The sequence below is a fragment of the Sinocyclocheilus rhinocerous genome, unplaced genomic scaffold (genome assembly GCF_001515625.1).
Source record: "Sinocyclocheilus rhinocerous isolate Xijiao unplaced genomic scaffold, SAMN03320098_v1.1 scaffold19, whole genome shotgun sequence".
Lineage (NCBI taxonomy): Eukaryota > Metazoa > Chordata > Actinopteri > Cypriniformes > Cyprinidae > Sinocyclocheilus > Sinocyclocheilus rhinocerous.
Window position 1 is genome coordinate 761,243 of NW_015638975.1, and position 21,487 is coordinate 782,729.

Consider the following 21,487-nt stretch of genomic DNA (forward strand, 5'->3'; position numbering starts at 1 on the left):
AAATTGCCGCTAATTCGAAAGTGAAAGTAAAATGCGCACGGTGCTTTTAAGCTATTTAAAAGCGAGGAAAATAGGGAAAATTCAAACAAACTAAAACCGAATAATTGCTTTACGCTGAATTGCCGCTATTTGAAAGTGAAAGTAAAATGCGCACGCCGCTTTTGCAAGCTATTTAAAAGCGAAGGAAAGCGAGGAAAAGAGGAAACGCCCCTGCCCCCACGGTGATACCGGTATTATCGGTGTTGTCACACGTCGATTAACCGGTGGGAAAATTTCCTCACCGCCACAACCCTAGTTTCCATAAAAATATTAAGCAGCACAAATGTTTTAAACATTGACAAAAATTTGAAATGCTTCTTCACCTCTTTGTTTAGCTATTTGTTTAACTTTGTTCTATTGGTCTGTTTATGTAACTTTGACTTGGTCTGTTGTTCAAATAATTCATTTCGGTCTTTTAGGGTCAATATTCTCATCCTCTGCCTATTTTTCTGTTTTCCAGTTGTAGGATTGCTGGATCTCCGATGGAACCCTAGGATTCAGTGTATTGAGCCTCAGTGGCACTTTGTTGTGGGTTAGTCGCAATGAAGAGTGAGATTCCGTCTGATGCACGACATAAGCAGGAGCCCCTGAAGGGGCCTCTGGCTAACCCTGAACCCATGGAGACGGCTAAGAGCTTCCCTGCTGAGATGGAGGTGATTGGCAAGGCAGGAAGTGATTTCTCTTCTCCGCTATGTCCCGAGACTAGACACCGGCCTTCACGGGATGCCGGAGGTCGCAGAGACTGTGAAAGAGGCTTGTCGGGACGCAAAAAGCGCAAGAGCCAGCAGCCTGGGCCATCATATTGTTCTCTGAAGGAAGCGCCAGTGAGTGAGGCAGCCCTCACTCCGCCCCACCACAGGCCCATGCTGCTAGAGACACATAGTGAAGACGAGAGGAACCCAGAGTCCTCGTTGAGTGACTGTGCCTCTTCGCCCTCCTCCAGCCTTCGGTTTGGTGACTCGGACACTCTTAGCTCAGAGGAGGACAGCAGGTCAATGACAGTTAGACAGCAGCAGCTCAAGGCTCCCGGTTCGGCCTCCACTGGGAGTGCAGGAGGAGGGACTGGCACGGCAGTAGGCATGCGGCCGCTAGTCGCCCGGACTCGTGCCAGCAGGTCACACAAGTGGGCACGGCTTGAGCCGGAAGGCAATCATGTGAAACCTCCGTGTCTCAGCTCACGCAGGTCATTGCACAGGAAGCGTTTTGTGAAGGGTGGGACAGGAGGCGAGGCTCAGCGGACTCCAAAGCAGAAGGAGCGATTACTGCTGCAGAGGAAGAAGCGAGAAGTGATCGCACGAAAGAAGTACGCCCTCCTGCACAGTACCAGCAGCTCTAGTGAGGTGCTGACCTCTGACTCCTCCTCCCCTTCCTCCACTGAGGCAGAGGATGAGCTGTACGTAGATGTTAGCAGCAGCAGCAGCCAAGCCAGCACTGCCGCTGTGGCCTCAGGTAAATCGCGTTTTATTATTTACCTTTAACCTAACATCACTACATAGTGCTTTTTAAAGGAAGTTGTGGGAAGGACAAAAAGAGCTTACTGCTAGTTCACGCCTGGTTTGGTTTGAACAAGAGCTTTTGTGGTAACACTTTAGTATAGGGACCAATTCTCACTATTAACTAGTTGCTTATTAGCATGCACATTACTAGCATATTGGCTGTTTAGTAGTTATATAGCACATATTCTGCATGACCATATTCTACATCCCTAATCCTACAGAAAGCCATAGTCACACTAGACTTTGAGCATGTGAAATTGTTTCGCATGCTGCAACGTTCGTGATATGACGTCACGCGGTGCAGCGTCTTTTAAAAAACTTAAATTCAACACGTAACAAATTATAACACATCTAAAATGTAAAAACATACAATCTACTCCACTTTCCTGCAGCGCTGCGGTTTTAGGAGGTCATGCTCTGACGTATCGATCTGCCGTTGGACACATGGTATCACGTGATGCGAATAGAGTGGGGGAACTATGACGTCACTTTGTAGGCTGATTGGCTGTTAGCATCACACTGGTTCCCTCGACAAAAAGCCATTAGGATTTTTCCATAGGCTTTTGGATACCGCAAAAAATAAGCTCTTGTGTTCAATCATAGTTCATGAAACGTACACGTTTTGTCCATCAAGATAATCTTCACAAAATAATATAACTTTTATGAATTTTGAAGCCTAAATACTTTTTGGATATGGTAAGATTAAACTTATTTTAGTGAATAAAGTACCACATTTCAGCAATCATTTTGTTAGGGAGGGTACACAAAATTATTCTTGCTTCTAGAAAATCCTCAATCTATAACAGCTGTATGTGCCTGTAAACATTTAATTTTAAAGGGCTAGTTCACCCAAAAATGTCTTTTCAAACCCGTAAGTCCTTCATTCATATTCGGAACACAAATTAAGATATTTTTGATGGAATCTGAGAGCTGTCTGTTCCTGCATAGACAGCAATACAACTGAAATGTTCCCAAGTCCAAAACGTAGCAAGGAGATCTGTAAAATAATCCATGTGACATCAGGGGTTCAACAGTAATTTTACGAAGCTACGAGAATACTTTTTGTGTGCAAAGAACTTTATTCAACAATTTATCACCCTGTAGCTCCATTTTGGAGAGTATCAGCTGGACGTAAACAGCGTATGCTGTTCTGTGTCAGCTGCGTCACGCCGGATCTGTTTCCTACGTTGTTGTTATTTGAACTGAACAAAAACAGCGTATCCGTGTGACGTGTGAGATTTTACAGATCTCCTTGCTACTTTCTGCACTTGGGAACATTTCAGTTGTATTGCTGTCTATGCAGGGTCAGACAGCTCTCAGATTCCATCAAAAATATCTTAATTTGTGTTCCGAAGATGAACAAAGGTCTTACGGGTTTGAAACGACATGAGGATGAGTAATTAATTTTCACTTTTGGGTGAACTAACCCTTTAACGTGGCTTTAAGCACTATGCATCGTTAAAGTTTCACTTTCACCACGTAAAGCCGGTAAATATGGTGTTTACATGGAATAATCATGAGTTTACTTTATGGTACGAACCCAGAGTCTCCGCATCAGTAGGAAAGCGATAAAACGAGCATCTTCCATCCGAAGACTTGTTGCATTTCGGGGCAAAGCAAAAAAACATTGGACTTCTCTCCATATTAGACAGAACTGTTAACGGCGAACAAGAGGGAGAATGTGAGCACTGTGTGCTCAGGCGCTGCCGCTCTCAGCGCCGTCAAAATAAAAGTCCGGTGCACCGTCAAAATAAACGTCCTGCCTCGAACGCATCGGCCAAACAGAAAAACTTATTTTTTGGCATCGGCCTTGGCGATATATATCGGTCAACCACTAATTCGCAGGCCAGAGTTCACCAAGCTTGAACTTTGTAACGCAGTAAAATGTGAAACGTTTCGCACGGGCTTGCGTTTCCGGTCTGACACATTCGCATGAGTATAAATGGAAGTCAATGGAACGAAAAGTGCAGTGTGACCGCCCCTTAAAGTGGAAGTGAAGCAGTCAGTTAAGTTAACATTATTTAGTTAAGTGATTTCCACTTTGATAAAAAAATATATAACATAATACTTAAACTTAACTACATTATTGAGCAGCAATTAGGCGTTCATTGAGTTAATAGTTAATTAGCTAATATAGTGAATTGGACCTTAAAATAAAGTGACCGCATTTGCTATTCTTTGTTTCCTGAACAATCTGAAAATTCTTTTTGTATTAAAAATTAAAAGACTAAAATACTTGTATATTAAAAACTTTTTATACTTACACAATTCACTATGATCCACAGTGTTGGGTGGGTGAACAAGTCAAATTTGTTATTGTAATTGTGAAGTAAATCACTACTGGAACACTGTATTGACCAGTCAGCATCCAAGACTGAAACCATTGGTTTATATTTTATAATGATATACTGTATATTATATATCAAAAGTTTGAAGTCAGTAAGATTTTTTTTTGTTTTTTTTTTTGGGCATTTTTGTGATTTAGTTTTTTTTTCTTTATTTAGAAAGAATAAAGAATTTATTTTTCTTTATTTAGATAGGACAGTGTAGTGACAGGAGAGAGAGAGTGGGGGCGGGATTGGGAAAGGTCCCGAACTCGGGACACCCGCAGTGCGTAAGATTTTTTTAAAGAAAGTAATAGTTTTATTGGGAGAGAATGCGTTGTTATTGTTTCCAATAAATGCTTTTTTAGCTTTCTTTTCACCAAAGAATCTTGAAGAACTGTATCACAACACTGTATTTAACTGTGAAAGTAGTAAGAAGTGTTTCTTGAGCACCAAATCAGCACATTAGATTGATTACTGAAGGATCATGTGACACTGAGACCTAGGAGTAATGACTGCTGAAAGTTCAGCTTTGCATCACAGGAGTACATTTTAAAGTAGAGAGCTGTTGTTTTAATTTGTTTGCAGTATTAATAGTTTGCAGTAGTAGTGTTTAACTGTATTTTTGATCAAATAAATGCAGATTTGGTCAGCATAAGAGATTTCTTACAAAACATTAAAACAAGTGACTGACTGCAAGCTTATGAACGATAGTGTATCTTTTCATACTCTCTTTGCTGAAAGTTTGTTTTATGTGGACTTTTTTTTTCACATGCAGTCTCTGAAAGCATAAACAGCATGTCAGCAGATCCATTTCCTGCCAAACTCTTGCATTTTACTTCTGTTGTCCTTGATTGTATTTTTTTCAGCCCTCATAAAAATTTGAGTTGAGTTCTATGTTGTAGATCTATGCAAGTCTCTTTCCTACAGTCCCTCTTAAGACAGTGTGGCAAAGTAGATTTAAACACAGTGATGAGCTGCATTCTTTAAACGTCATGTAAATAAAGTTTCAAATATACTGTACTTATTTTTCCATTTTATTTCAGGCATGCATTTTTTTTTTTTTTTTTTACAAATGAGCTCTGTTCTTAGGGCTAGTTGTGTTTTATAGTTCTCATGAATCTTTAGGGATATTTATTGGTCATTACTGTGCATATTTAAATGAAACTATTATGTTATGGCCATAATTTTTGTTTTTGAAAGATAGCTACAGAGGATAAAATGGAAGAAGTGCATCAGCAAGCCACCCTGTGTGTTACATGCCGCAGAATGTTTGAGTTTCCTGTTGAGCAACAGCAAGTCCTTAACCAGCACTCTGCCACTGCTCTCTCTACCGTACCAAGAAAGATTATCTAAACCTCACACATTCCCCTCTCAATGAGATCTGAATCACTTGATTGAACATACAAACATCATGCCTATAAAACCACTAAAATGTGTTTAAAATATCTGCAGCTAAGCATGCATCAGAGGAGGATCTGCCATACATAATTAGTGGTCTAGTGCTTCATCTGTTTCTGTTTCTGTATCTGTCTCTCTCTCTCTCTCTTCCTGCCACTCCCCCACACCAGCATGTTTACAGGTGTACATGTGAGTAGTCTGCTGCTACTCAAAGACACTTAATAAATACTGGTAGCAGCCAAAAGAGGCAGATAAATTGGTTGAGATGAAATATCTGGGAGTTTTAGAGTTTCTTCCAGACCTGGAAAAGTCATAGAAATGAACCACATTTTATGTTGTTGTTTTTTAATTGTGTGTAAGCGTTTTCTAATAATTTGCTCTAAGGTATTTTGTTGGCTAGAAATTGTATTTTGTGATTACAATCTCTAAAGAATTATTTTTAAAAATCCTTATCCAATAATCTCTCCAAATTTCTCGATCTTCAGCCCTCTACGAACACCTTGGCAATTGAATCGCCATTGGCTAGTAAATTTTTTTGTTTACTCGCCAGACTGATATATATATATATGTATTTATATGTTTGTTTGTAGAATGGCACAGTTTTATAAATATCTGAAAGTACACTCTTAACATCAGTCAGTCAAGCATTATAATATGATAATCAATATTATTTAATGCTAGAACTTTAGGAATTAGAATTAAAAATACAGGTGCGTTGCACATCCATTCAGATGAACTGAAAAACAGCACAGATCGCTTGGCGGAGAGTGAAACTGATGCGCTCAGTCAGAGAGTGTTCGGCGAGTGAAAATATATCTGAGCTAAACTTATACTTAGCCTCCAACTCACACACTGGCGAGTAAAATCTGAGAATTTATTAGCAATTGGCTAATATTAGACGTCATATAGTCGCTCAGAGTGAAGATTTAGTCGCATATGCGAGTGATTTACTCGCAGTGTAGAGGGTTGATCTTTAACACAAACATTACGTTTCATATCAGTTTTTGAGTTAGCTCACTAAATCTAATTAAGAGTTATCGGGTTGGAAAGTAGAGATTTTGATTGGAAATGAGTGGATGAGATCAGAGCAGCCCCCCAGAGGTTTTCATGGGTCATTCCTTACTTCAGTTCTGTAAGAGGAGGCCTGCCAATGTTACATCACTTCTAAGGGTGTAACGGTACAAAAACATGACGGTTTTGTATGTAACTCTGTTTTGCTGTTTTGCATTCATGATTCTGTACATTTTTGGTACAGCAGGGGGGGGAAACAAAGCATAAAATTGCTTTTTTCCCTTTTTTTTTTTTTTTTTTTTTAAACTGTGTGCTTATGAGTTAGTTTGAAGCGCTTAACATAAAGCATACAGTTTATAACAACTTGGATCATGCACTTTTCCTGCAGCGGCTCACTCTTTGTCCTCCACTAATTTTTAAAAATACATTAACAACAACGATAAATGTTGATATTAAATATATACTGAACATGAGGTATGGAAACGTTATTGTAACATCACCTTCTCCTAGGGCAGAAACTCTGAGTTTCAAATTACATTCAACACACAAAGAAGTTAAGCATATGCAGTGGTTAAAACAACTCTGCATTTGTTTATTACACATGCGTGTCGAACCAAAAGACATTGTCATTTACTTTGCATATAGTCTAATTATCTGACTGAGGCATTTTTACAAAGAACCTGTTTATGATAGTACATTCACAGAGGATTGCAGAATTGTAACTTTGAATGGTAGTGCACTAAGAATATATGATTGTGTGTTTACTGCTGTAAGTTGTAGCTATGTTTGGTAGTGTGATCATTTCTTGTGGGCAGCGTGGGGAACGGGGTAAGAGCGGGGTGCTAAGCAGCAGCACTCAGTGGGAGAGCCGACCTTAACAACACACCCCAGAGAATGATTTTGAATCTCCCGAGCCACAAGCTTCTGCCTTGGTGCACAAACATGCCTGACACAACGACCTTACAGAGCGGAAGTAGAGTTGTTTTAAAGGGGTCATATGATGCTGCTAAAAAGAACATTATTTTGTGTATTTGCTGTAATGAATTCAGTGTATAGTGAAACTGGTGTATATGCTACCTAGTTCCACGATGAGAAGCACAACTTTGAGCCTGACTGCAGTTCGAAAAAGCCTAAATTAATATACTTTTTGAAATTATGGCAGGAAGACTGATAGCATGAATTGGAGCTCAATTAGGTCTTGTTTTATCTTTTATTGAAAACTGTGAGGGTCATGGCATTACTGTAATTCACATCAAAGGTTTTCAGATGTCTCTCAGGTATTTCTGTAGAAAATGGAGCTCGAGTAGAAGTTGTTTGTCAGTCGCACCAAGACATGTACCAGCTATGCTTGTGAGCTTTATTTTGAACACACCCTGGGCCTCTTGACACCAAATCCAGGCAGAGCTCGAGTTAAAGAAGGAATGAGAAGTCAAGCAGCAGAGCCAATCAGAAGAGAGATGAGTGATTGTACTACACAAGCCTGTGCCGGCACATCTTTTACTGACCTACATTTAGCTTCCCCGGCGCACACATAAGCACGCCTGCCTGAAGCATTGGTTGGCTCCACTGCTGCACCAAACCATCATCAATTAAACAGCTGTAGCTACTGAGGCTGATATTGCTTCTGCTCTAGATCAATGAGTGGGGCCTAGTGTAGCTTTCAGAAGACTTGGGAAGCTCAGATAACACTATGAAAGTACAGATTGAGGGAGAAGATGACCGCTGATCTCTGATGGTAGTACATATGTGTGCTTCCCGTCATAAAACCTGCAGGGATACTGGTGGACATTAAATATAGGTGTATGTTGGATATACTTTAAAAATAAACATTTTACTAGAGAAGCCCTTCACTGATTCAAGTTTTGGATGTGTTTGTGGTAGCAAACATCATCATATGTGATTTGAAGATTTTCAGTAGCCACAATCCACAAGCTGTAAGATACAGACTTCACTTTATGCTGTGTTGGGAATATGATGATTTTTGTGTACCTGTATAAAGCTTGATGCTTTGGTGAGGTTCGACCAAAAAATGACTGTAAATAGATAGGCACATAGGCACATCTGCTCACTCTGTGCAAAATGAAATAACCACCTGCCCTTAAGTGATTTAAACAAGTGGTTCTGAGCCTGGGGCCGGAGCCCACTAGAGGCCTCAAGAATTAAAAAATCTCATTATTAGTCCAACAAAATAAGGGGCCTTGGAGGTTTAGAACCATCATGACTTAAATGTTTAAAAAGTATTATTATTAATATTAATATTTTCATGCACTATTTTTGATTTTGCAATTCTGTTTGATAATTGTAAGAAAAAAAAACCTGATGTTAGCAACTCCATGCTATAAACGACTATGAATCATTTATAGATTTAGCATTTGCATTTCTAATCTAACTGATTGTACTAAATAGTTGTATTATTTTTTTTTTAATTAGGCATTTTTAATTAGTATTGTGTATTGAATTATATAGTGCTATATAAATAAACCTGCTCTGGTGTAGGCCTACTACTGGAAGTGTCATGGAATCTGCCTTTTCTTCTCGTCAAGAAACACTCAGGTCGCAGAGTTCCAAATGCCAAAAAAGTCGAGATGCCTGCAGAACATCTGACCATCTCACTGGCAGCTTACAGTTTCATACAGTTTGTAACCAGTGATCTTGTTGCAGGTGTTCTTCTTCTTTTCTCTCCTCATAATCTCCCCAATACTCTCAATAAATTCTCCCATCACAGTCACCTCATTAATGAACTATCTTGTTCTAGGTGGCAGAGTGCCAACTAGTCTATCTTATTCAGTGTTATTTTTATCAAAAGAACATGTTAAAGGCCATGTGAAGCAAAAGAGCAGCAAGTATCATGTAAATAACAGAGACCCTGAAATCATGGATTTGTTCAGGCTATTCTACAAACACATTTTAAATGAATAGTGGAAATATACCATAGAAGTAAAATGAGTTTTTGTTGGCTCAGTTGCATCTCTTCATCTTCATGTATCAGTATCCATAATTGTGATCTGAAACATGAGTATTTGCTGTATACAAGTAGGTTTCAGTGCATTGTTAGTTGAATGTTAGCATTAATGAGCTTAATTTCCATGTAATCAATCAGGTGTCCTGGATGAGGACGTGGTTGTGATCGAAGCGACTCCTGCACCTGCAGTGCCTGCCAGCGAGGAGATCAACGTCACCTCCACGGACAGTGAAGTGGAGATCGTAACCGTTGGAGATGCCTTCAGGTGAGATTTCTCATCAATATGTCCTTGTAACTGGATTTCAGCAAGTGTTGTAATGTTTGCAGAGGACAGCTGTTAAACTTCTGGTGAAGCATATTTAAAGATCTTCACATGGCATTATATGAAACTCATCTCAGGTTCATGGCTGTTTACGGCTCACTGAAGGCCCCAGTAAGGAACTGCTTCGTCCAGATGAGAGGGCACATCTGGGTTTAGACTTGAAGATGGCATTCTCTTTTGTTTTGAAGGCATTCCACTGAGCTCCCAGCTGTTATGGACCATTTTCACAAACTGTTATAACGCATTTCATTGGTCATCAGCATTGTAAATCATACAGGAGTTTTTCATTTTCTGTTTGAGAAAATGGAATCGCAAAAAATACTTGATTAATTGCCAAAGAAGTTTACCCAACTACGGCGACTTCAGCTTCTTAGAAACCCAGAAATATGAAAAGGGTCCATTGTGTGCTTTAAGGATGAGCCCCATATCATGGAGAATGCCCACTTTTTGTCTTTCTGTGGACCAAAATCAAACAAGGTTCTCTTCTTCTTTTTTTTGGGGGGGTCTTATGACCTGCAGGACGTTCCCACATTCTTGCGAAAAGAACTTCAGTGCCTCGGCTTGAGTGTTGTAAAGATTTCCATTGAGTTCACAGAAGAGCCGAGACTTTGCCTGTAGACTCGATTTTCAGTTTGCGTCACGACATATCCATTTAATAAACGCTAACCTCCGGTATTTTGGCTGGGTTCCCCCAAACTATGTCAGACGGAGCTCTCAGCAGGCTTCCCCTTTAAAATCTGATAGAAGCTCTGAACTCAATTACATCTGATATGGTTTTGTCCGAACTACGCCCCTCTCTTCCCGTTGCTTGATTTGGTTTCGCTGTCCCGCTTCTCTCCTAATTGTTGTTGAGGCGTCTGTTCCCGAGCTGAGAATCATCGCTTTATTCTATTACTTTTTTAACCGCTGCCAGAAATAGTGCTGGCCGCCACCATACGCCTGCCAGCAAAGTCATTCAGTTGAGCCCGTCGAATCCCGAACTGTCATCATCGTAGGCCGTGTGTTGGAGGTTGATCGTGGTGTGGTTGTCTTTCTCAGGACCTGATGAATAACTCCTCAGGCTGTTTATTCACTGGTGCATGTTTGCATGTTTTATCCCATAGCATTCACGGAAGCCCGTAAACCTCTGTGACAGCATGAGTGAGGTGAAACACAAGTTTTCACAGTCAGTCAAGCCTGGAGGGATGTTTATTTAACATGCACACAAAGATTAGTAAGTGATTTTATGGTTGCCAGCTGTAAAGCTATAATGCATGCTGGCCACAATGTGCTGGTCTCAGGAAAGCAGGTGGGTCTGTCAGGCACTGATGTGCAGCCCAGTCTGTTCACTTGCTGGATATGTTCAGAATAACATAATACTATAGAAAGCAACAGTACCTGCCCATTTTTTCAGCAGCCTTGGTTCTAGAAGTATTGTTTCTATTGATTTTACCCATATATTTCTATTTTCCTTCTATGTTTTAAAATAGAAGCAACTAAAGTGGGAGAATATACATACAATTACAGAGTGAGACTCATGTTCTTTACTGGTAAAATCACGACAAGGTACACCAATGCTTCCTCTGTCCTTACAGCTGATGAGGGCTGTGTATCGTTTCTATGCCCCGCCTGGCGGCCATGTGCTTGTGTTTGGGTGTAGAAAGCACATCCTGTCAGAGAAGCTTGAGGAAGACTGTCTTGACTGCTGATTTTGCTGTCTGTGCTTATGTTGGCCAGATATATAGTGAGCAGTTCTATAGGTTTTTGTGTGTGTGTTTAATTAGATTTTCCCTCTTCCACTTGCACATTGTTTTCTCTGCACCAGTAAGATCAGCTCCCTCATTTATTTTCCTAAAGGTCATGAGGACTATTATTATCCCTCTTCAAACAAAAGCACTAGAATGCAGCTGAAATCATGTGGTCCTGCCGTTATATGACTTTAGTGTGGAGAGTTAGGATGAGAGATAATGTGCAGGAATGTGGGCTTGTGTGTTTGTGACTGAATGCTGATCTGCAAGCCGTGTGTCGGCTGTGGTTTGGATAAGACTTCAGTGAAGGGGGAGGGAGAGGCTTTACAGCTCAGGAAAACATCACGTGGCCAAGGTCAGAGGAAAATGGGGGTCTTTTGTGAGTGCACATTTGAGCAGTGTGAATAGGTGTAGTTTGCATTCACTCTTAGCAAGGCAGATACAGTGATAAAGTGGTCTCTACCGAATGCTTTGCGTGTGTTTGTGAAGTGATTTGAGTGCTACCTCTCAAATAACAGAGTTGACAAGGCACTTGTTTTTTGAGATGTAGTCCAATGCGAAGTATCAAATACATAATCTGTTTATAAAATGTTGTTTATTTACATTCTATTATGTTAAAAACTAGGGCTGTGTATCACCAGCAAAGTCACGATATGATACGTATCACGGTACAGAGGCCACGGTACGATACATATCACGATACATGACTGCACTGAATTTCACCTCAGCAGAATTTAGAAAAACAGCTGTTTATTAAACACTGCTTACTATAGTGCCATTTCTAACTATTGGCAGAGCAGGCAGCTGACCTCTGCATTTTAAAAACATTGAAGCTATTCTGTATGTTTAACTAATTGGCTTTTCTGGCCATACCATTCAGTAACAACACATTAGACTGGTATGGCACTTTTTCTGCTCTTCTGCTGCCTGTTGGTTATTTATTACATTACATTCATTAACATTTTATTAATGTGTAATATGAGGCTAAATTAACTTTTACTATTTAAAATGAGGGATTTTAGTTTTAACTATTATTTTTATTTAGACAAAATAAATAAATAAAATAAAATCAGTTAATTAGAGATGTTTTGATTATTGAAATTTAATGAAACCATTCTAATGGAATCCAGAAAATAAAACGCATTTCATAAACCCTAAATCCACCAGGCATCTTCAGATTCATGTTCATACATTAAAACATCTGGATGGATCTAGATAAACTAGTCAACCTTATAAATCGAATAGTCGATTGTTGGATGACTAGTCGACTATCCAGATCCATCTCTAGAAACATATTTTGAAGAAGGCTCAGCTATGAAACGTGACTTTCTTCAGAGCTCTTCACACTGTCATAGGGCAACAGGGTTATTTGACTTGAGTATTTTTCTCTCTTTCTTTAACCCTGTTCTTTTTCTTTTTCACTCATATGCCTCCCTCTTGTTCTGCTTTCCTCTCTTCACTCCTCTCTTCCTCTAGTCTAAACTCATGCCTATGGAAAGCATTTCCAGGAACTGGATGTGTGTTATGTAGTGAGAGTGGTCTCATTTAATCTTTCCAATCTCCCTGAGGTGCCTGGGCTTGCAGTAGAATGCTGAGAGTGTTTCTCAGCTGGAGGAGGGGCTCTGGGTGTCTAAGGTCAGCTGGATGAGCAATGAAGCTCTTCCACTCAAAGATCCTTTGTTTATAGTGCATATGGAGACAGATGAGGGAAAGCATGAAGAAATTTTATAGATAGATGGACTATTAATTCAGAGGAGGGGGGTCAGATTTGATGGAACCCACAATATGCACAAGCAGGCAGCAGCTGTGGCAGACATCCGCTTACGGCAACGTTACAGACAAATCTGTATGTTTGCATTATAGATTTTATCAGAAAACCTCTCTTCATCTGTTCAAATGATGATGTTGTCTTGTCTGAAATTGTTTCTGAGGCACTGGAATGGAAGATGCTATCTGGTGGTTGTATATGGTCACTTGCTTGGCTGGCGAGCCTCTGAAGCGACTCCGGTTCACCCCTCCCCCATTTCACAACAGTACACTGTCTTCAAATGCAGAAGCTTGCAAAACTCGGCAGACGTCTTCCCACACACACAGGCATTTGACACATTTTGCATGGACTCCTGTTCTGTTGTATTGCTTAAAGAAATGGCTGGCTATTAAGGGAATCCAATGAAAAAAATGTCAAGACTCCCTTTCAAATTCTGCACAGGGTCTCTCATCTGACCTTTACGCTGGCTTGTGTTGATCCCGCCACTGCAAACTTGTCTGAGACGTACAGGAAGAAGAATTCCAATAATACGTTTGCAAACAAGGCACCGTGGACAAAGACCTAAAATTCCAAAATAATCCTACCTCCTCTCCATCCCGGTTACCACCCTATAAGTTCCTGTGTTTACAGAGTCTATCCCAACCATAGACTCAAAATGCCATGCTGGTATAATTTACAAAATAATCCCAGGCCTGCTTGTGGGTAATTAGCACAGGCTTTGCCTGTGATTCTGCCAATTAAAGAGCAGTGTCGCACACAGCCTCAGGTAATCCCCAGCACTCACGTCTGATTCGACACTCTCAAAACTTCCTCAAGAACTTGGGGTCTTGGGTATTTTGGGCAAGATTTTAAGTGTAGAGTTTTTTTTTATTGTATGTAATATTTAGTATGTATAATTTAGTGTTGGGCGATATGCTCAATTTTCATATTGTCCTATTGTGTGCTATGTCCTGTGAGTTCACCAATACACAATATTACCGTGCTAATTTATTTATTTATTTACTTGGTTTCATTGCCAAAAAGTGAACCAACTCCAGTGTAAGGCTAAAAGCAGCCTAATGTTTTTTAATATGACTGAATTTGTATTTAACATGATAACAATTTAATAGAAACATTGTAAGTTACTAATCATAAGGCTTACATTTCCTCAGTTATTCAAAAAGTAGCTACAGAAAACGAGCAAAGAACATTTACTTTACCAAAAAACATCATAACTGACTTCAATCTAGCGCGAGTTTATACACTTTAAAAACACTCCCGTTATAATCAGTGAAGCTGTTTACATTGTATGATGAATAAATCTTTTGTACTTACATTGCAAGTACATCTGCACTTTGTTGTTTATGATGAGAGAATTCGCGAGTCAGAATTCAGTCAGCACGCACTGAACAACAAAACTCCGCTGTTTCAGCGATGACTCATCTGAAGGCCTCTGATTGGCCATATAAATTGTACCGAACAGTGATATGACGCCATCAAATAGCAACCAGCGCAGAGTGAGAGGCGCGCACTCTTTATTATGCAGCACACACGTCAGCAGTGTGGAAGCATTTAAACTGTCGGAGAAAGACGCAAAAATCATTACAAGCACCGACAGCCAGAGACTGTTTAGGACTGCATCGCATGTCTTCAATGAGAAGAGGAAGGGGTGATTGTTGCTGGTTACTGTATGATGATTGAAATCGCGAAATTAGTAAATAAACTGCAGAACGTTACGTTTTCTAATACACGCGCGCATTGCATGTATTCTGACAGCGCTGCACGAACTCGCAGCAGATCTGCTTGTTAACCAGGGTTCAAAGTCCAAAGCGCGAGGAAAATCTTTTTATGAATTTTTACAAGGCATGTGACAATGCGATACGTACGACGTATTTGTAATTAGACTCATTTATAAATCTGTTGTCAACAAAAATAAGCATTGAGGTCTTCCTGCGCGTTTTTGCCAAAATAAAAGTTGAGAAAAAGCAAGAACTCTTATCAACACTCATAAATGGTAGTATTGTAATTTTACTGTTGTTCTGTAAAATAAAATAAAAAGTAAGACAATAATAATGATAATAATCATTACAACAGCTCTGTTTTAATACATTTATTATAACATTCACACATAGTGTTCAAATTAGGATCTGTAATATTTTCTAATGTTTTAAAAGAAATCTCTTCTCAGCAAGGCTACTTTTAATTGTACAGTTAAAAAAAAATAAAAATAAATACATGCCTGATTCAAGAAGGGGGTCTTGCAAGTACATCTGCACTTTGTTGTTTATGATGAGAGAATTCGCGAGTCAGAATTCAGTCAGCACGCACTGAACAACAAAACTCCGCTGTTTCAGCGATGACTCATCTGAAGGCCTCTGATTGGCCATATAAATTGTACCGAACAGTGATATGACGCCATCAAATAGCAACCAGCGCAGAGTGAGAGGCGCGCACTCTTTATTATGCAGCACACACGTCAGCAGTGTGGAAGCATTTAAACTGTCGGAGAAAGACGCAAAAATCATTACAAGCACCGACAGCCAGAGACTGTTTAGGACTGCATCGCATGTCTTCAATGAGGCTGCTTTTAATTGTACAGTAAAAAAAATGCATGCCTGATTCAAGAAGGGAGTCTGATGGGCAAAAATTATTATTGTACTAACTTATTAATTTTAAGTTAAATTGTGCTTTGTTTGGTATAGTGTCTGCTAGAATGTTAAAAATGTTAAGTGTTAAATATTTTAAATTGTTGTTTTGTCATTTATTTTTTTTCTTTGAAAAGCAAGACAAAACAGTAAAAAGCACATTTTGGCTTTTTAATTTATGCAATGGTGAATTTTTTTTTTGGCAAAATACATGGGGGAAAAAAAACTCTGTGTTCGGTATGCAGCCTTCAGCCCAGTGTTTAATTTTGTTCGGTTTCAGCTTCGGCCAAGAATTTCATTTCAGTGCATCCCTATTCATAAGCTCAACATAATCATGTGTGATTGGTTATAATGCGCAACACTGTGAAAACGCGGAAAAAGAAATATAATGGAACAAATAAGCCCTAAAATTAATTAGATAGTATTACTAGCCTGATGATGATAATAATAATAATAAGAATCCTCTTGCTATATCATCAAAGGCATCAGCCGCAGGCAATATCTCTGACTCTCAATGATACACAATGCTATTGTCTATCGGCACAACCCTAGTAGAATTGATTTGTTTTTATGTATGTAGGTTTTTATTTGTTATATTTTATTTTATCTTACACAAGCACAGTAGTAAAGCATTATATATTAAACAGCTCTTTGTTTCTGTATGTTTCAGTTTTGAGATTATAAATTCCCCTTCCCCCTCCCCCATTTATGTATTATTTTTATGGATTTTTTTTAATGCATGCAATTTGCACTTTTGTTGGTCCTAAGGGGAAATTAAAGAAGCAGGAATTGTGCATTGAGTGTTTATAGTGACATAGAATTTATGATTTGTTTCTTGTGTGTTTGTTTTATTTGTCTTTTGAGTACAAATGTTCTGGATAGCGCCTTAGGATGTTTTTTGTAATAGTCAGTTCTTTTTGCTCTGAATACTTACTGATGCTGAGAGCACACCGTTCATTCTGATCTGCTCCCCTAAATGTTTTCAAATTAGCAACAGAATAACAAATCTAGTTTAGTATTTTGTTGTACACAGGCAGTCAGTTATTTGAATGTGTAAATGTGAAGTTGAGATGACTAGGTATGTCAGAACATCAATAGATTTACACGCGTTGAAGCCGATGGAACAACAGAAAAAGTGTTTGAAAGCAGAACTAAATTGGGGTAATGGGCAGAAATCTGTGTGTGAATTTATTTTGCTTTACTTGATATATAGAACTCCGTTTAAGTTGTTTACATGACCTACATATTGTTGATTTATTAAGCATAACGGGTATAAGATGTGCATGTAAACGCACTTGCTGACAGGTTCACAAGGAAACTGAACGTTCTGGAGTCACTCCCCTGGTCTCCAGAGAATCCCTCAGCCCTCCAAGCCTGTTGGTAATCATTTTGTTTTGATGTTTTAATGATGCAATCTGTGGTTAACGGGCTCACCAGTGTTGGGTTGGGAGGCAGGGGGCTTGCCTGCTCTCCAGACACAGGGGCTTGGGGCCGCTAAATCCCAGCCTGGAGAACAACTCAATTCCCTGGCACACTCTGCTTTACGGCAGCCGGGGCCAATGCTCCCCTCCTATGGAATCAAATCCGCACAGAGGGCTAGAATTCCACGAGTGATTATAGAATTCCAGAATAATTTATTTGGAATTTTGGAAAACCGCCATGTTGCTTAAACTCTCCAGAGGAAAATAAACTCTACAGACCAGGAGTTTATAGCATTCAGAAACACACTACTAAACATTACAATTTTCACATTGTGTTGTATACTACATTACTAATAGTGACAATTAATGTGCGGTTCTGGTAACACACAGAGACTGAAATTAAGCTTTGTGTCATCCACATATTTTAGATTGAGTTTTGCTCTTTGAGCTGAGCGATTTTGTGGCCTCAAAATGGGACATACTTTTAATAAAAAAAAAAAAACATTTAAAGCTGACATTGCTTAATAATTTTCTGCAGCTCAAACAGTATGGTATCATCGGTTCTCATTGGTTCAATTCCAAGCATCTGCCATATGCATAAATGTAACTGTAAATAAAGATTTGATATGAACTTACATCTCGAATGGATTTGACTGGGTTTTTTTTGTGTTATGGACGTTGCAGTCTTTAATTTTCTCTATGGTTGCTGGTGATATTCACATGGTTGACATGGGTATAGACAGTAATAGCTAAAATTAGGACTGTTTGAGAATCAAACCTGTTAATAAATACAGTTTCAATTCCAAAAACTGACGTGTGGATGCCAATATGACTTAATGTGAGCAAGTAATAGTGACTGAACAAGAGAGCATGATTTACATGAAACAGAGGAGAAAATGCAGCTGTTCTAACACTGAAACAAAAAGCCAGTTGAAGTAATGTTTGGAGCAGAATCATGCATGTAGTGGTTTACTAATTAGTGTTGTAATACCTGTAGTGTGACTCTAATGAAAGCTAATGATGTCAGAACTTGACAAAGTTGCATTTGAGAACTCCTGCACACAAGCCCCTCCCTTTTCACCATGCACACGCCCCTCCCCCTCCCTTCACACAGTTTACACCAGGGAGCTCAGGCTTTGAGGAGTGGCCCTCTTCTGGATTCTTGTTCAAACAAAATACCTCTCATGTTCACAACTTCTTTCTTTTTTCCAGAGTTTGTTATCCTGAAATGAAAGTTTTTACAGATGCATTCTACTCAAAGGTCTTAGATCACATGACAGGTTGTGGTGTTTGGTGGTGGTTTAGCTTATTGTTTCTGTTGATTGTGCGGTTTGTTTCATGTTATGCTGTGAAATATTTTTTTTCTTTGTGTTGTGTATTACACTAGTCATAGTTCTGTGTATATATGTGAAATATGTGCATGTTATGCTCACATGGCACTAGTGTGCCATATCTTCTCAGAGATTTATAATTAATGATGCAATCTGTGGTTAACGGGCTCACCAGTGTTGGGTTGGGAGGCAGGGGGCTTCCCTGCTCTCCAGACACAGGGGCTTGGGGCCGCTAAATCCCAGCCTGGAGAACAACTCAATTCCCTGGCACACTCTGCTTTACGGCAGCCGGGGCCAATGCTCCCCTCCTATGGAATCAAATCCGCACAGAGGGCTAGAATTCCACGAGTGATTATAGAATTCCAGAATAATTTATTTGGAATTTTGGAAAACCGCCATGTTGCTTAAACTCTCCAGAGGAAAATAAACTCTACAGACCAGGAGTTTATAGCATTCAGAAACACACTACTAAACATTACAATTTTCACATTGTGTTGTATACTACATTACTAATAGTGACAATTAATGTGCGGTTCTGGTAACACACAGAGACTGAAATTAAGCTTTGTGTCATCCACATATTTTAGATTGAGTTTTGCTCTTTGAGCTGAGCGATTTTGTGGCCTCAAAATGGGACATACTTTTAATAAAAAAAAAAAAACATTTAAAGCTGACATTGCTTAATAATTTTCTGCAGCTCAAACAGTATGGTATCATCGGTTCTCATTGGTTCAATTCCAAGCATCTGCCATATGCATAAATGTAACTGTAAATAAAGATTTGATATGAACTTACATCTCGAATGGATTTGACTGGGTTTTTTTTGTGTTATGGACGTTGCAGTCTTTAATTTTCTCTATGGTTGCTGGTGATATTCACATGGTTGACATGGGTATAGACAGTAATAGCTAAAATTAGGACTGTTTGAGAATCAAACCTGTTAATAAATACAGTTTCAATTCCAAAAACTGACGTGTGGATGCCAATATGACTTAATGTGAGCAAGTAATAGTGACTGAACAAGAGAGCATGATTTACATGAAACAGAGGAGAAAATGCAGCTGTTCTAACACTGAAACAAAAAGCCAGTTGAAGTAATGTTTGGAGCAGAATCATGCATGTAGTGGTTTACTAATTAGTGTTGTAATACCTGTAGTGTGACTCTAATGAAAGCTAATGATGTCAGAACTTGACAAAGTTGCATTTGAGAACTCCTGCACACAAGCCCCTCCCTTTTCACCATGCACACGCCCCTCCCCCTCCCTTCACACTGTTTACACCAGGGAGCTCAGGCTTTGAGGAGTGGCCCTCTTCTGGATTCTTGTTCAAACAAAATACCTCTCATGTTCACAACTTCTTTCTTTTTTCCAGAGTTTGTTATCCTGAAATGAAAGTTTTTACAGATGCATTCTACTCAAAGGTCTTAGATCACATGACAGGTTGTGGTGTTTGGTGGTGGTTTAGCTTATTGTTTCTGTTGATTGTGCGGTTTGTTTCATGTTATGCTGTGAAATATTTTTTTTCTTTGTGTTGTGTATTACACTAGTCATAGTTCTGTGTATATATGTGAAATATGTGCATGTTATGCTCACATGGCACTAGTGTGCCATATCTTCTCAGAGATTTATAATGTGTGTGTCTGTGTGAAGAGCTCTTGCTCTCATGTCAGCTGCCTCTTATTTACGTTCCAGCCGATCATTCCAGTAGCTGCTCTAATGCCCTGCTACAGCTCACTGGAAACAACAAAATCCAGACCACAAACAAAGGTCTGCTTTTGTAGCACATCTTCTCTTTCCTCAATCGACCATTTTTACCAGTCATTCATACCATGACCGATCATTGGCCAATTGAGTTTTGGCATTGTTTTCAAATAGTTTTACAGTTGTGTTAATGTAGACTGTCATCTGTGTGTTGTGCAGGCCACGCTCAGTGGGAAGCAATGGCAGAATGCACTGGGGACCCAGCTGTTCCCAGAGCCGAGCTCAGGAGGGACGTGGCCGGCATCGCCTGTCCACCGTCATCCAGCCACTCAGACAGAGTGCTGGAGAGGTCGTGGACCTCACCGTGGACGAGGACGGTGAGGAAACCTATGCTTTTCATTTACATTTAGGGATGTACAGATATTAAATTCTATACTAATTTGTCAAAAAAAAAAAAACAAAAAAAAAAAAATCAGTTGTTTTAAATGCTACTAGTTATTTTAGGCATCACGGCATATACATATAATGTTTAATATGAAAAATATATATCAATTTTGAGGTATGCTAAAGATTACATTTAACAGTGATATTAAATTATTAATGTTTTAAAGATTAACTTTACCTTTGCCATCATTTAATGCTTACTTAAACTAAATGCAAAAAGTAGTGGACATGAGTATGAGCAATTAATCATTCAATATAGACCCATATCGATAACTTTTCCTACTACGGAAGCCAATGGGCACCAACAACTAGGGCTGTCGCGATAACCGCAATATCGCAATACCGCGCTATTGACGAGCAAACCGCAGAGGAATGCAAGAACCGCAGCAACCGCGATTTTTGCGTGTTTTGTTTTTTCGTAAGGTTATGCCCTTCTCGTTTTTCTCTTCATGAATGTGGACTGAATATTAAACAAGTTAGTAATGATAACATAATGTGTACCATGCTGATTTGTACAGAGGCTCCGAAGATTTGCACTTAAGCCTAAACAGACAGTGAATGAGAGAGAGATCGACTGAGCGCGTGCGATTACTTGCGTCTGTCCTCCAGGCCGAGTCATGTATATTTGTGAAAATATGTTGTCATGTCCAAGGAAAGCGAAATCTCTGTCTTAGCACCGACGCATAGCTGGTCAGCTGAGCCTTCTAAAGTGGCGCTCAAAGTTAAAATGATTTCAACAGCGTATTTCATTATGTCTCTCTTTGAATGAATGAATCCGCCTTTTTGAACGTGTAGTTGAATGAACGGTTTAAAGACTCACTCAAAGACAGTCCCTTTCCACCACCTTGTGGCGCAACACTGTATATATATATATATATATATATATGTATGTGTGTGTGTGTGTGTGTGTGTGTGTG

General features: G+C 39.3%; 1 protein-coding gene across 4 annotated transcripts in view; it reads left to right on the plus strand.

Moving 5' to 3' along the window:
* Positions 1 to 21,487, plus strand: part of LOC107750495 (E3 ubiquitin-protein ligase Arkadia-like) — a 49,795-nt gene that overhangs the window by 12,265 nt on the left and 16,043 nt on the right. For all 4 annotated transcript variants that reach the window (XM_016565885.1, XM_016565887.1, XM_016565886.1 and 1 more), the window contains exons 2-4: positions 500 to 1,488; positions 9,372 to 9,498; positions 20,346 to 20,503. In XM_016565885.1, the coding sequence (XP_016421371.1) occupies positions 582 to 1,488; positions 9,372 to 9,498; positions 20,346 to 20,503 (1,192 nt within the window). In that variant the 5' untranslated portion in view covers positions 500 to 581. The remainder of the gene's footprint in view (positions 1 to 499; positions 1,489 to 9,371; positions 9,499 to 20,345; positions 20,504 to 21,487) is intronic.